We start from the raw sequence: 13512 nt of genomic DNA, 5'->3' as shown, positions 1-13512 counted from the left end.
GGAATTACATGCATCATAGGCTACTATTGGAAGTTATTTTACAAAATTTTAATTACAACCCCCCTCATTTCCATGCTTACAAATAATTCCTTTAGTTGGAATGAGCTTATCAAATGTGTTTTTTTAGGCTTTAAAAGAGTTATGTCTACTATCCTAGTATTCACCTTTATTGAAATCAATCATACTTTTCTCTTGGGTCATGATCCTTTGCAAAAAGTAATTGGACTAGTGTTAATGCAAAAGGGTTACATATTAACCTTCAACCGTATGCTATTATGTGAAAGGAACTTGGAAAAATTCACTTATAAGAAGGAACTACTTGGTATTCTTCATGCAATTGGTATGTAGTGTCATTACCTGATGGGGAGTCCACCTTTCTTGAATTAAATCCTACCTTTCTCTTGGGGTGTTATCCTTTGCAAAAAGGAATTGCACTAGTGTTAATTTAAACAGTAAATGGGATACATATTAGCCTTCAACAATATGCTACTATATGATACGGACTTGGGAAAATTCACCTATAAGAATGAACTACATGGTATTCTTCACATAAGTGATATATGGTGCCATTAATTGATTGGGATCCATTTCAAAATTAAATAATACCATCATAAGATGAGAATTTTCTTAGAATAGAGGTTGTCCTCCCTAGTGTAATAAAAATAGGTTACTAAATTTTTAGTCTATGACTATGAGATTATCTACAAGAAGTGAAAAAAGAATGTGGTGGTTAGTGCTCTATGTGTGAAGTATGATGGTGGTTGGTTGTAGATGGTACATCAAGAGTATGCCATGGATGTCAATATTATGTACATGATCCACCAATTATATGTCTACTCACATGCACATATTTACTATTAAAATAATGATGAGCTCCACTATAGAGGGTATCCTTTAGTTGGCATGAGAATGATAATTCAAGTACAACATGTTATCTAAAATGCAATTCGCTTCCATAATGGGCCATTTTTGTTTTCATAAAAATTATGAAGGAACTATGTATTCATTCTCTTAGCAAAGCATGAAGAAGGGCATATACACCTTTGTGGTTCAATGTGAAATTGACAATGAATGAAGGAGGGATTAGTGAAGCCTCCAAGAGCATTACAACCTCTCTCTAGTGCAACCACTATATGAACTAACATTATTGTGGATTTCATATTGGGGTTATTAAAATCAGGGAAAAAATATATGATCATTGTAGCCATTGATCACCTTTCTCAATTACGATCACTTATATTCCTTACAAAACCAATCCAAAGCCTCCAAATAGAACAAATATTCATGGGAAATAATTTTAAATGCCATATCATGTGTAAATAAATTATGACTAATAGTGAAATCACCTTCACAAGAAATTTCTAATAAGAGGTGTTTTAGTTTCAAGGTTCCTAATTTAATCTTAGCACAACATATCAACTCTAAATAAATCGCTAAAACAAACTTGCTAAATTTTTTTTGGGAGATCCTTTATCTCGTTTTTCCAAGGATCAGTAAGTTAATGGGTCCAATGGTTACCTTAGTCAAATGGTGGTAGAAGACCACCTATCATGGTGCTACTAAAATGACACCACCTGATAAAACCTATGGATAATAACCTTGGGCATTGGTATTGAAATCATTATACTTTTCTAAAGCTTAGGATATGCACAAAATTGTGATATCCCGTGCTGATATTCTTAAACTATTAACAATAGTTTGTTGCCATGAAAAAAGCTACGTGAAGCAACAAATTGATAAATATTTCTCGAATTGAATAAGGAAATCAAGTGTTCATGTGTCTCTAAACCTATAAGAAAAAAGAAAAAAACTCAAGGATAAAATCTACCAAAATTTGGGCCCTAAGTTTATGGATCACATACTATACTCAAATATATATGGCATATGGTTTACAAATTGGCTCTTTAAGTAGCACTTCTAAGCTCCACCTAGTCGTTAATGTGTCCCAACTCAAAAAAGTGGTGGCTCTAATTGTAGATTTCAAACTCTCTTTCTTAAATTAGACAAGAATGTTTTCATTTATTTGTAGCTTGAGGCCATTTTGGAAAATAGTGAACATCGTATTTCCCAATGCATTATCTAGGAGTTCTTGATACATTGGAAGGATACGTAGATTGAAGATGCTACAAGAAGTAGTAGTGATTATATACAAATTTTTCCATCTCTAGCATTAAGGATAACGCTAATTTGTAATGGGTAAGGCATGTTACAATCCCACCTTAGGGTAATATTGTACTTAATGTATTATGGACATTATTATTAAAATGGATCCACAAATTAGTAGAGTGTAAAATCAATAAATATAAGTGTAATCACAAAAGAAGGTCAAAATCATTGAGACCTCATTAATGAAGGTCCACTAGTAATAGAAGTTATGTAATCAATTTTCAAGTAAATATTATTATATCTGGACATCTTTAGATGTAACCCCTTTGAAGAGGTAAGTGAATATTTCACTTAATATTGAATACCAATATAGGGTTGCTCACAATTACTTTTTTTTTTTTCCAAATTTTAATTCTACCTATTTACTTTCCACAATGGTATTTCTTTTTATATTTCTCAAAAAAATATATTTTAGTTATCATAAAACCATAAATAATCCCAAGAAATTTTTGGAATCTTTCGATTCATCTGTTAAAATTATTGGAAATGGAAAGTAAAACACATTGATGATTATTCATCCTTATCTGTTGACATTTTTAAAGTTGTATCAAGCTTTATTTTACCAAATCACTTTTGTAGCCATTATTCCACATTCAATTATGTTTTATTTCACAAACAAATTCTATTAAAATCCTATGCAAGGCAGTTCAAATTATGCAAACATGCAGTTCTTCTATTAACTAGGAATTGATTTTTATAAATATGTCATCGTTGTTCCTACACAAGTAATTAAAATGGGGCCATTTGCAAATAGTTATAAGAAACTCTATAGTATGAATCTTATAAGATAAACCTAATCATCATAAACATTCACACCTTTAATGGAGCTTTGCTCATTCATGCTTTCTTTCACCATCATGTTATTTAAAACTTATTCTTCTGACAAACATATTGTTTTATGTTTAAGCCTGATTATATAATCACCTCTAGCTACGTTTGTACACCAAGCAAAGGAGTCTTATTACTTTCTTTAAATAATGGAGTTTAATGATGGTTTTTTTATGAATCTTCCCCATTCCTCTCTACTTTCAACATCCAACTCCAAATCATCAAATAATTGTCATTCCTAAATCTAAAATGAATCATTGTTTAAGCATTTTTCATTTATTAAGTAGCATATATATTAAAGGTCTGAGTGCATTGAGAAAACCAACTAATATCCTATACAATTTGTAACAAACTATCCATATATCGATTAACTCAAGTCTTTTAATCATTTCTTACCTTGTTAGCCTCTCTCACAAAACAATAATAAATCCAAAAATAAATAAATAAATTAAATATTCCAAGTTAGGAATTTGTGCCTAACTCTTGGGTTGTTCCTCTAAGATAGGAGTTAGTTTAGATAACTCCTATATTGGTGTGTGTCTGGTGAGAAATTATCTCAACCAAAGGTTTCTAAGATAGCACACACTATCTTGAGAACACTATCTCTCATCTATTTATTTGTAACACTATATTCAATTATTTTTAATGAATGAAAATGTCAGAGAGAATACCTGAGGCTGAAGCCTTTTCCGCCTTATATTTTTCTCTAGTTTCGTATCTATGTTTACTGCAATATGTTTTTGAGTTGTTTTAATATGTATTATGTGGTATCAGAGAAAAGTTCATGATTGTGGGAATCATGTGACAAAGCTTGAGTGTTAAAAGTTCTGTGTGCAACGGAGGAGAACCTGGCGAGGAATTGATGGCTTGATTGGAGCAAGATTGGGATCGCAGTGTGGCAAATCAATTCGCTTGCAAGTTAGAGACATTCAATGGTGCTACGTTCGTGCTGTTGGAAATTGTCAACATGATATTTCGCAAAGAGAAAGGATCCAACTGTCCTTTGCTTGAAAACAGCATCCAGTGTCCACTGACACAATTTGATGAACGCCCACTGGCATATTTGCTGATGATGATCGCCCATTGGCTGAAGATGTCGAAAAACAACTCAATGTTGCTTTCGCTATGATGAAAGCTGCTCACTTCTGCTTTGGCCGTCGATTGCCCACTAGAGAATTTTCTGATGCTCACTGCTGATGAAAAAAGCCCACTGGCTGATGAGGATGCCCATTGGCTAGTGAAGATGCCCACTGGCTGCTTCGTTGATGTTGTTGATACTTTCAGTCTGACAACCACTTGTTAATTTCATTAACATTTTCCCCCCTTTGTCAGCTGAAAGGAGAGACAATCTTCTCCAAAATATATTTGAACTCCCCCCCTTCAGGTGTAGGAGATTTTTATTGTTGTACTCCCTCGTTCAATTGCATGAGAGTACCATCATCGTTTCACTGTTGGCTGCACTATGTGTGATTGTAGTCGGTTGTAGATCTGAGACAATCTTTTGACTGTGGATGACCATTCCCAAGGATCGATCCATTAATAATGTATCTTCAATCTGGCTGATTTTTGTTGGTTGCGACATTTTTCTGAGGAATGATTGGGCTTGCCACAATGGCGACAAGGATGGAGATCAAAACACTGATCTTCCATATGACTGGTTCTTTCACAATGAGAACATTTCGGTTGGACATTAACTTCACGTTGCGTGCAATTCTGTTTGTCTGCAATTTTCTCAGAACCTACTGAGGTGTGTTGTGCAAGAAATCCTACACTGATGAACTTAATTGGCTTGGAATAATCTGGGATATGTAAGTTGGTGTCATCACTGACATATCCTAAGTCTCGTCGATTCTTGTTATTTTGAATTTCTTCCCAGGGCTTGATGATGGGTTTGGAAGAAATTTGAATTTGATCATGAACAACTTCAACACTTGAAGTTGTTTGGATGAGTGATTTAGAATCGACATCTTTATCTTCATCTGTGTGGTTGAATGACTTGGAAGAAGCACTCTTTTGTTGCAGCTCATCTCTTTGTAGTTGTGACTCTAGTTGAAGAAACTCAATGGTTTCATGTGTTTGTTGTAGATGCCGTGAAATATCAGCAAGAGTTTCTTTGCTGATGTGCACCATGTCTTCATCACTGGAGATGATCAAACTATGAAGAATGTTTAACCACTGAATATGTTGAACTATATGAACTTGCTCACTTGAAATCAGGCTCTCCTGCTATGGGACTTGAATGGCATGCTCGCTTGATTTGCTGCTTATTGCACTTGTTGGGAACACTTGCTAGAGTTGTATAACATTCTTACTTAGACTCTGGAATTCATGCTCACTTGATGACGATCACGTTTGCGTGAATGCTCACTTGCCTTACTTGATGACTTTACGCTCACTTGAAGGAATAGCCATGCTCGCTTGATGTCGATCTCAACTTGCTGGTTTGGTTGCTTTGATGGTTGTTGTAATGAACTTCACTCTGGTTCACTTGAAGGTTTGAAATTTGTACTGTTTTGACGCAAATTGCTTGAATGAATACTCACGCTCGCTTGCAAGAGATGTGAACTTGTTGTTTGTTTCATTTAGAGTTAAAAATTTTTGCATTCATTTGATTCTGCTTAAAGGAAGGATATCGAACACTGTCGAAAATGCACCTAAAAAATGCTTAATGATTTAATGACTTACTACAATGAATTCAATTTGACTCAATTCAAGACTTGGGTGTTGGTTTCAACCGAGAATGCACCCTTACAATTCAATGTAATTTGAGTTTGATTACAAGTGCAATAATTTTGATTGCACTTGTAATCAAAATCAGATTGCATCGAATTGTAAGGGTGCATTCTCGGTTGAAACTGACACCCAAGTCTTGAATTGAGTCAAATTGAATTCATTTTAGTAAGTCATTAAATCATTAAGCGTTTTTTAGGTGCATTTTTGACAGTGTTCAACACCCTTCCTTTAAGCAGAATCAAATGAATGCACAAATTTTTAACTCTAAATGAAACAAACAACAAGTTCACATCTCCTACAAGCGAGCGTGAGTATTCATTCAAGCAATTTGTGCCAAAACAATACAAATTTCAAACCTTCAAGCGAGCCAGAGTGAAGTTCATTACAGCAACCATCAAAGCAACCAAACCAACAAGTTGAGATCGACATCAAGCGAGCGTGGCTATTCCTTCAAGTGAGCGTAAAGTCATCAAGTAAGGCAAGTGAGAATTCACGCAAACGCGATCGTCATCAAGCGAGCATGAATTCCAAAGTCTAAGTAAGAAAGTTCTACAACTCTAGCAAGTGTTCCCAACAAGTGCAATAAGCAACAAATCAAGCGAGCATGCCATTAAAGTCCCATAGCAGGAGAGCCTGATTTCAAGTGAGCAAGTTCAGATGGCGCAACATATTCAGTGGTTAAACATTCTTCATAGTTTGATCATCTCCAGTGATGAAGACATGGTGCACATCAGCAAAGAAACTCTTGCTGATATTTCACGACATCTACAACAAACACATGAAACCATTGAGTTTCTTCAACTAGAGTCGCAACTACAAAGAGATGAGCTGCAAAAAAAGAGTGCTTCTTCCAGGTCATTCAACCATAGAGATGAAGATAAAGATGTCGATTCCAAATCACTCATCCAAACAACTTCAAGTGTCGAAGTTGTTCATGATCAAATTCAAATTTCTTCCAAACCCATCATCAAGTCCTGGGAAGAAATTCAAAATAACAAGAATCGACGAGGCTTAGGATATGTCACTGATGACACAAACTTACATATCCCAGATTATTCCAAGCCAATTAAGTCCATCAGTGTAGGATTTCTTGTACAACACACCTCAGTAGGTTCTGAGAAAATTGCAGACAAACAGAATTGCACGCAACCTAAAGTTAATGTCCAACCGAAATGTTCTCATTGTGAAAGAACCGGTCATATGGAAGATCAGTGTTTTGATCTCCATCCTTGCTGCCATTGTGGCAAGCCCAATCATTCCTCAGAAAAATGTCGCAACCAACAAAAATCAACCAGATTGAAGATACATTATGAATGGATCAATCCTTGGGAATGGTCATCCCCAGTCAAAAGATTGTCTCAGTTCTATAACTGACTACAATCACACATACTGCAACCAACAGTGAAACGATGATGGTACTCTCATGCAATTGAACGAGGGAGTACAAAAATGAAACTCTCCTACACCTGAAGGGGGGGAGTTCAAATATATTTTGGAGAAGATTGTCTCTCCTTTCAGCTGAAAAAGGGGGGAAAATGTCAATGAAATTGACAAGTGGTTGTCAGACTGAAAGTCTCGACAACATCAACGAAGCCAGTGGGCATCTTCATCAGTCAGTGGGCTTTTTTCATCAGCAGTGAGCATCAGAAAATTCACTAGTGGGTGATCGACGGCCAAAGCAGCAGTGAGCAGCTTTCATCATAGCAAAAGCAACATTGAGTTGTTTTTCGACATCTTCAGCCAATGGGCGATCATCATCAGCAAATACGCCAGTGGGCGTTCATCAAATTGTGTCAGTGGACACCGGATGCTATTTTCAAGCAAAGGACAGTTGAATCCTTTTGTGGCTTGACACATGATGGAGTTGTCAAGTGTCCTTTTGAGATGAATCAGTCATGCAGCTGACTCACTCTCTTCATATTGCAGTTTCTTCAGCATCTAGATTTGGCGGTTTTTTTCAGGCAATGTTTTTTAGGATCAACATGAGAACTTGGAAGATGGTTCCTCGTTCTTATTTTGGATTTATCATTGAGGGGGGGAATTTTAGCCTCTCCCACAAAACAATAATAAATCAAAAAATAAATAAATAAATTAAATATTCCAAGTTAGGAATTTGTGCCTAACTCTTGGGTTGTTCCTCTAAGATAGGAGTTAGTTTAGATAACTCCTATATTGGTGTGTGTCTGGTGAGAAATTATCTCAACCAAAGGAGAAATTATCTCAACCAAAGGTGTCTAAGATAGCACGCACTATCTTGAGAACATTGTCTCTCATCTATTTATTTGTAACACTATATTCAATTATTTTAATGAATGAAAATGTGAGAGAGAATACCTGAGGCTGAAGCCTTTTCCGCCTTATATTTTTCTCTAGTTTCGTATCTATGTTTACTGCAATATGTTTCTGAGTTGTTTTAATATGTATTATACCTTAATGGAAAATTGATTTCTAATCAAGGGAAATAAGTGAACTAGAGCTTTCCAAATGATAGACACATTAACGATCTTCTTGTTTGGTACAATATTCCAACATTCTCCCAATAGAGGATCCAAATATTTTCCAATCACTACCTTTTTCCACATCTCATTTCCTATGGTGTGCCATCATATGACTTCTACTAATAATACATTCTTCAAGTAATAAATATGCTTCAGCTCCTAGTGCTCTGTGTCCTATGACATGGTCAATATTTCCCACCTTGTTAAAAGAATACAGTATTTTTCTCTATTATCTGCCTATTTAGAGAAAAGTAAAGATACTCCTCTTCATTTTATTAAGCATGCCTCAAAATATATAAATATGGAGTGTAGATGACTTCTAAAATATATTTAAATACAATTATTCGCCCTTTTAATGAAATTATTTAATATGCTATGATTTTTTTTTTTTACATTTCTATATTAAACACAACCAAATTTTTTATTTTTATTTCTTTTATTTAAACTATATTTTACTTATTTTGAATTCTCTATTAAACCTTTATTATCTATTATTTTGAGATAGTAATAGAAAACACTTAATTCATTCGATTTCACTACATAGATTTACCATAGTATATCGACTCGTAAAAACACAATCATTTGTAATTAAAAATAAGTATGTAGAAATGTGAAAAATTAGTAGACAACATAATGAGATAAACTACAAAGCACAGATACATCTGTGTTAAAAGTAATGTGTAATGCAATGTGTGGGGGCACAAAAGGATGGAAGTTAGGGTGTTAAGCCCAACAACCACATTTTATGAAATTCTAAGAATATAAAGCTTTGGGATGCAAGTATATGGACCTTCTCGTTAATGCTACATATATTTAAAAAAAATGATATAAAATGTAATATGAAAAATGATATAAAATGTAATATGGTGAAATGAAGATTGTGAAAAAAATAAAAAACAAAAAATTATTCTTTCACTTCCATTCCTATTAAAAAAAAATTGATACTAAATACCTAAATTATCACCTGATCACACGAAGGAAAAAAATAGTCTAATTTATTTCAGAATTTTCCATAAAAGTTAAAAATATTTCCTTTTCATTCTTATAATGATATAAATTCATAAAAGCATTTGTAAGACTACAAAGATACCAACAAAATCTTAAGGGACTAGGGGTTTGCAGGCCTTTGGCCATAAAAAGTGCAATCTTTGGAAACAGATTACGGTTGTGAATAGAACACTAAAATCCAAAACACTCTAACAAGACAAAGTTACGAAGGTATGACAGTGGAAATTGGAGGTGCGACAGTGGGGTCTCCCAAAGGGTGGGGTGGTGAGCTATAGTGGAAATATGTGATGTGTCATTACACTGTTGACATGTATAAATTTGAGTTAGCACATGCTCTATGTTGTAGTGACGTGGCCGTAGAGTAATGACCAATGTTACAATGAACTGCCATTTGGTTGTATGAGTCTATATAGCCAATTACGTGGCAAGTTTCAATCTAAGGTGGTTTTAATGAATAACGTGTCTGCATTTTTCATGTGGGTACTTTTTGATCTTACTAGTGGTGTAAGAGAAGAAAGCGTTTTCAGTAAAAATAGTCACATATTTAGTGGTATTTTGATGCTATGAATTACAGGTGGAGCTGATTTTCTTATTTTTAAGCTATGTACCTGAGCACATATTTGACATCTGAAGCCATGAATCTGACCTTGTGGTTTTGGTCATGACTGAAACCATTATTTCAATTTTAAATCATGACAAAGTATTTACATTTCAAACAATATAGGAAGAATAAAATTGAAGGTCATGAATTGAACTATTTCTTTTTTCAATTCTAATTGAAGGTCATGAATTGAACTATTTCTTTTTTCAATTCTAAATTAGAACTGGAATTCTATCCATATAACTTTGACACTTCGAACATGGGCATTTGTATGGTTTCAATGTAAATCATGACAAAATATTTACATTTCAAACAATATAGGAAGAATAAAATTGAAGTTCATGAATTGAACTATTCTTTTTCAATTCTAAATTAGAACTGGAATTCTATCCATATAACTTTGACCCTTCGAACATGGGCATTTGTTTATTGGTTGTAGATTTCAGATTATTTCGAAAATTTTGATAACTAACAGTGGAATCAAATAAAATTAGCTATGTGATTGAATTTTCAAAATATTTTAAAATGTGCAATCAAATTAATTTTAACATTTTATTCGAATTCAAACTTATGTGATCCATCATTAAAAATTTTGATCGATCCATTTCGAATCAACAAGTATAATTCCATTTCGAATCAACAAGTATAATTCATCTTCAAGACACGATAAAAAAACAAGTCTGGAAAAAGATTAAATAAGAAACAAGTCAACCTAACTACAAGAAAAAACAACTATATTTAATCAAACACAACACTCTAATCAAAATAACAAAATTATTTACCGTAAAGTAATCTAATGTTATTCAGCCACATGACTTACAATCTCAGGTCGTTTAGACAACTCTTTTCTTTTCTTTTCCATTTAAATCAAAAGAAGATAAGTTTTACCTCAGAAACTTCGTGTAGCAGTGCATGCATATCTGCATTCTTCCCAAATGCATCGAACTCTATGAATCGATGGATGTCCATATTATTTCCGAATACGTTCAGAAGATGTCCGAGCAAGATTGTCATAACTGGAAATGCAAGCCCATTAGCAACAGATGCAATCGTCCCAATAATCATCAATATGATATCAAGGGTGTCTGCAAAGACAAATAATTTATAAAAAGGAACACCCTTCTTGGTTTCTTCTTCTCCGCTCTTATTTTTTCCATCTGCCTTCTTCTCTGCAACCATCTTGAGATTCCTGCCAGAGCCTGCCTCAACGTTCAAGGATACTATATCAAATTTGAATATGATCAAGCACAATGGAATTCCACCTTTGCAGTGCCTTCCATGGAGATCAGGTGCCTACTGGAATGAAGGTGGCCGCATCCAATTGCCACCTTCATAAATTTGAGAAGACTTCCGGATGGGCAAAATCTTGCAAATTACCTTTCCGATTGTTCTTCAACTCGGATTATTCGGGCAATAGTTTTTTGACAATATTCTAAAACTTGTGTGCCACAAAAGTAGATTTTCTTCCTAGGGTTTCAATGTTAGCATAAAATAACGTAAATATGGATGTTGAAGATTTTCTTCCTAGGGTTTCAATGTTAGCAGAAAATAACGTAAATATGAATGTTGAAGTTTTATTTTATTTCGAACCTGTAACGTGGAATGAAGAACTATCTTAAATTAGAATCTGTCACACTTTAAGGGAACTTGGAACGTGGAGTGTATCCAAATCATTTAATCATTTTTAAATGAAAGCATGCATTCCTATTTATAAGCATCATATTAATGGTTGGAGATGAAAGCATGCATTCCTATTTATAAGCATCATATTAATGGTTGGAGTGTTGAGCGTCACTAAATCAGCATATGATCTTAAGAAATTGCATTTCTTGTTAGAGAAGTTTGGCTTTCTAAATATAGCACTTTTTGTGATCTTATTAGATTGCATTTCTTGTTATAGAACTTTTGCTTTCTAAATATAGCATTTTATGTATATCGATTAATTCTTTATGTTATTATGTTTATTAATTACGTGGGTGGGTTAGCATGTTGACTAGTTACGTAGGATATGTATGTGGAGTTATGAACGTGGATTGTGTGTGAAGGTTATATGCATGGTTTATGTTTATGGTTTAGGTTTGTTGGGTAGTTTAAGTCAATGAATTATGTTAGCAACTTAGGTTACTGGTTTAATTCATGGGTTGGGTGTGGGATTTATATGTGGAAGTTATTTACATAGGTCATATGTAAGCTTTAGTTATGTGGGTTAAGATAATGTGTTTGTTAGTGTGTATTAGGTGAATTTTTAGGTTTGCGTGCTATGTGCATGGGCAACATGTGTGGCATATTTGTATAGTTAGGCTTGTAGGCTATCTGGTAGGTTAGTGGGTTTTGTTAATGAAATTTTCAATATGTGAGGGTGCATGCTTTAGAATTGACACAAGTTAGACAATATTTGGGCCATGTGCATGGGTTAGCTTTGTTATTTTAGTGGGTTATGTATGCATTATCTACATGGGTTTGGCTAGATGTGTGGGTTAGGTTGTTAAGTTGTGTAGGTTATGCGTAAAAGGTGTGTGGGTTACCAATATGGATACATTAGGTGGCCTTTGTGTGGATTAGGTGTACAAGTTAGGAATGTGGGTTGGGTGTCTAAGTTAAGTCTTGGGGTTAGGTATGTGGACAAGTGTGTGTGTTAGTACTTGGGTTAAGATATATATGATAGATTCATTTGCTAGGAGTGTTGATGAGGTGCAATAATTAGCTACAAAAGTTTCTTCTATGGATGAGGCAGGTTAGGTGTGTGGAATAGGTGTTCTAGGTTAGTGGATTAAGTTGTGATGCAGGAACATCAACCCCCTAGGCAACCATTTTTCCTAGAACAAACGAGAGTCACAAAATTTCCAAAGAGAGACATTTCCCCAATATAATTTTGTATAAATTATGTAATTTGATGTAAATACAAGTATCTAGATTGTAAAAGAATCTGGGTGGCTAAGCTAATAGCTGAGTTGGTGTTTTTTTGGCCAAGTGGGCCTTGGTAAAAATGACAAGTGTTGGACATGTGTTGAATGAATCTTTTTTGTTCAAAGACATTTCTCCCATTAATTAGAGGTACATATGTGTATAGAGTTCAAGATTTATTGTAGTAGATAGAGCTCAACAAAAAGGCTTGAGAGAAAATCTCAGGTATCCTAGAAAGGATAGCTCAAACCAAATATGTAAGGGGAGTAGAGCTTAACGAGCTCAAGAGAGATTAAGTCAGTTCAGGTTTAGTGAGAGAACCCACTTGAAATTTCAGTAAATATATCTTTCCTAGGGTAATATATATGATTTGAATTCAAGTTGCTTATGCATTGTGTAAATGATTTTATTTCCTTTGCATAGAATGAATGTTCTAAGAGGATAAGCTATCAAGTTGTGCGCTAGCACATCTACGGATGGATTCAAATAATTGATAAAATTCCTTACCCATGATTGGAAAACACTACCTATTTTAGAATTGTCCCCCCCTTCTATGATAGCTTAAAGCTATAGGCACTTGGAATCTCAACCACTCAAATTTTTGTGCATTACTCTGCCAAAGTAACAAAGCTTTTGTGACAATAGAGATTCTTGGAAGAAAAGATGAATAATATGGATAGAGAGGTAGAGCGTCTTCTCGAAATTTCTAATGAAGAAGAGAAATCTCTCGTCCTGGACTAAGTAGTTGATTATGATGTTTGTACACCAGGAACC

The 13512-nt window shown here is 34.3% G+C and overlaps 1 protein-coding gene across 1 annotated transcript in view; it reads right to left on the bottom strand.

Moving 5' to 3' along the window:
* LOC149148925 (ABC transporter B family member 11-like) overlaps positions 1 to 11013 on the bottom strand; it is a 93554-nt gene extending 82541 nt beyond the window's left edge. Inside the window, exon 1 of the mRNA XM_089442315.1 lies at positions 10723 to 11013. Coding sequence (XP_089298441.1) covers positions 10723 to 11013 — 291 coding nt within the window. The remainder of the gene's footprint in view (positions 1 to 10722) is intronic.
* Between the last annotated feature and the right edge of the window lie 2499 nt (positions 11014 to 13512).

The sequence above is a fragment of the Pinus tabuliformis genome, chromosome 9 (genome assembly GCF_031772625.1).
Source record: "Pinus tabuliformis cultivar Carrire ecotype Pingquan chromosome 9, CPIR1, whole genome shotgun sequence".
Lineage (NCBI taxonomy): Eukaryota > Viridiplantae > Streptophyta > Pinopsida > Pinales > Pinaceae > Pinus > Pinus tabuliformis.
This window is presented reverse-complemented; position numbering and strand designations above follow the sequence as displayed.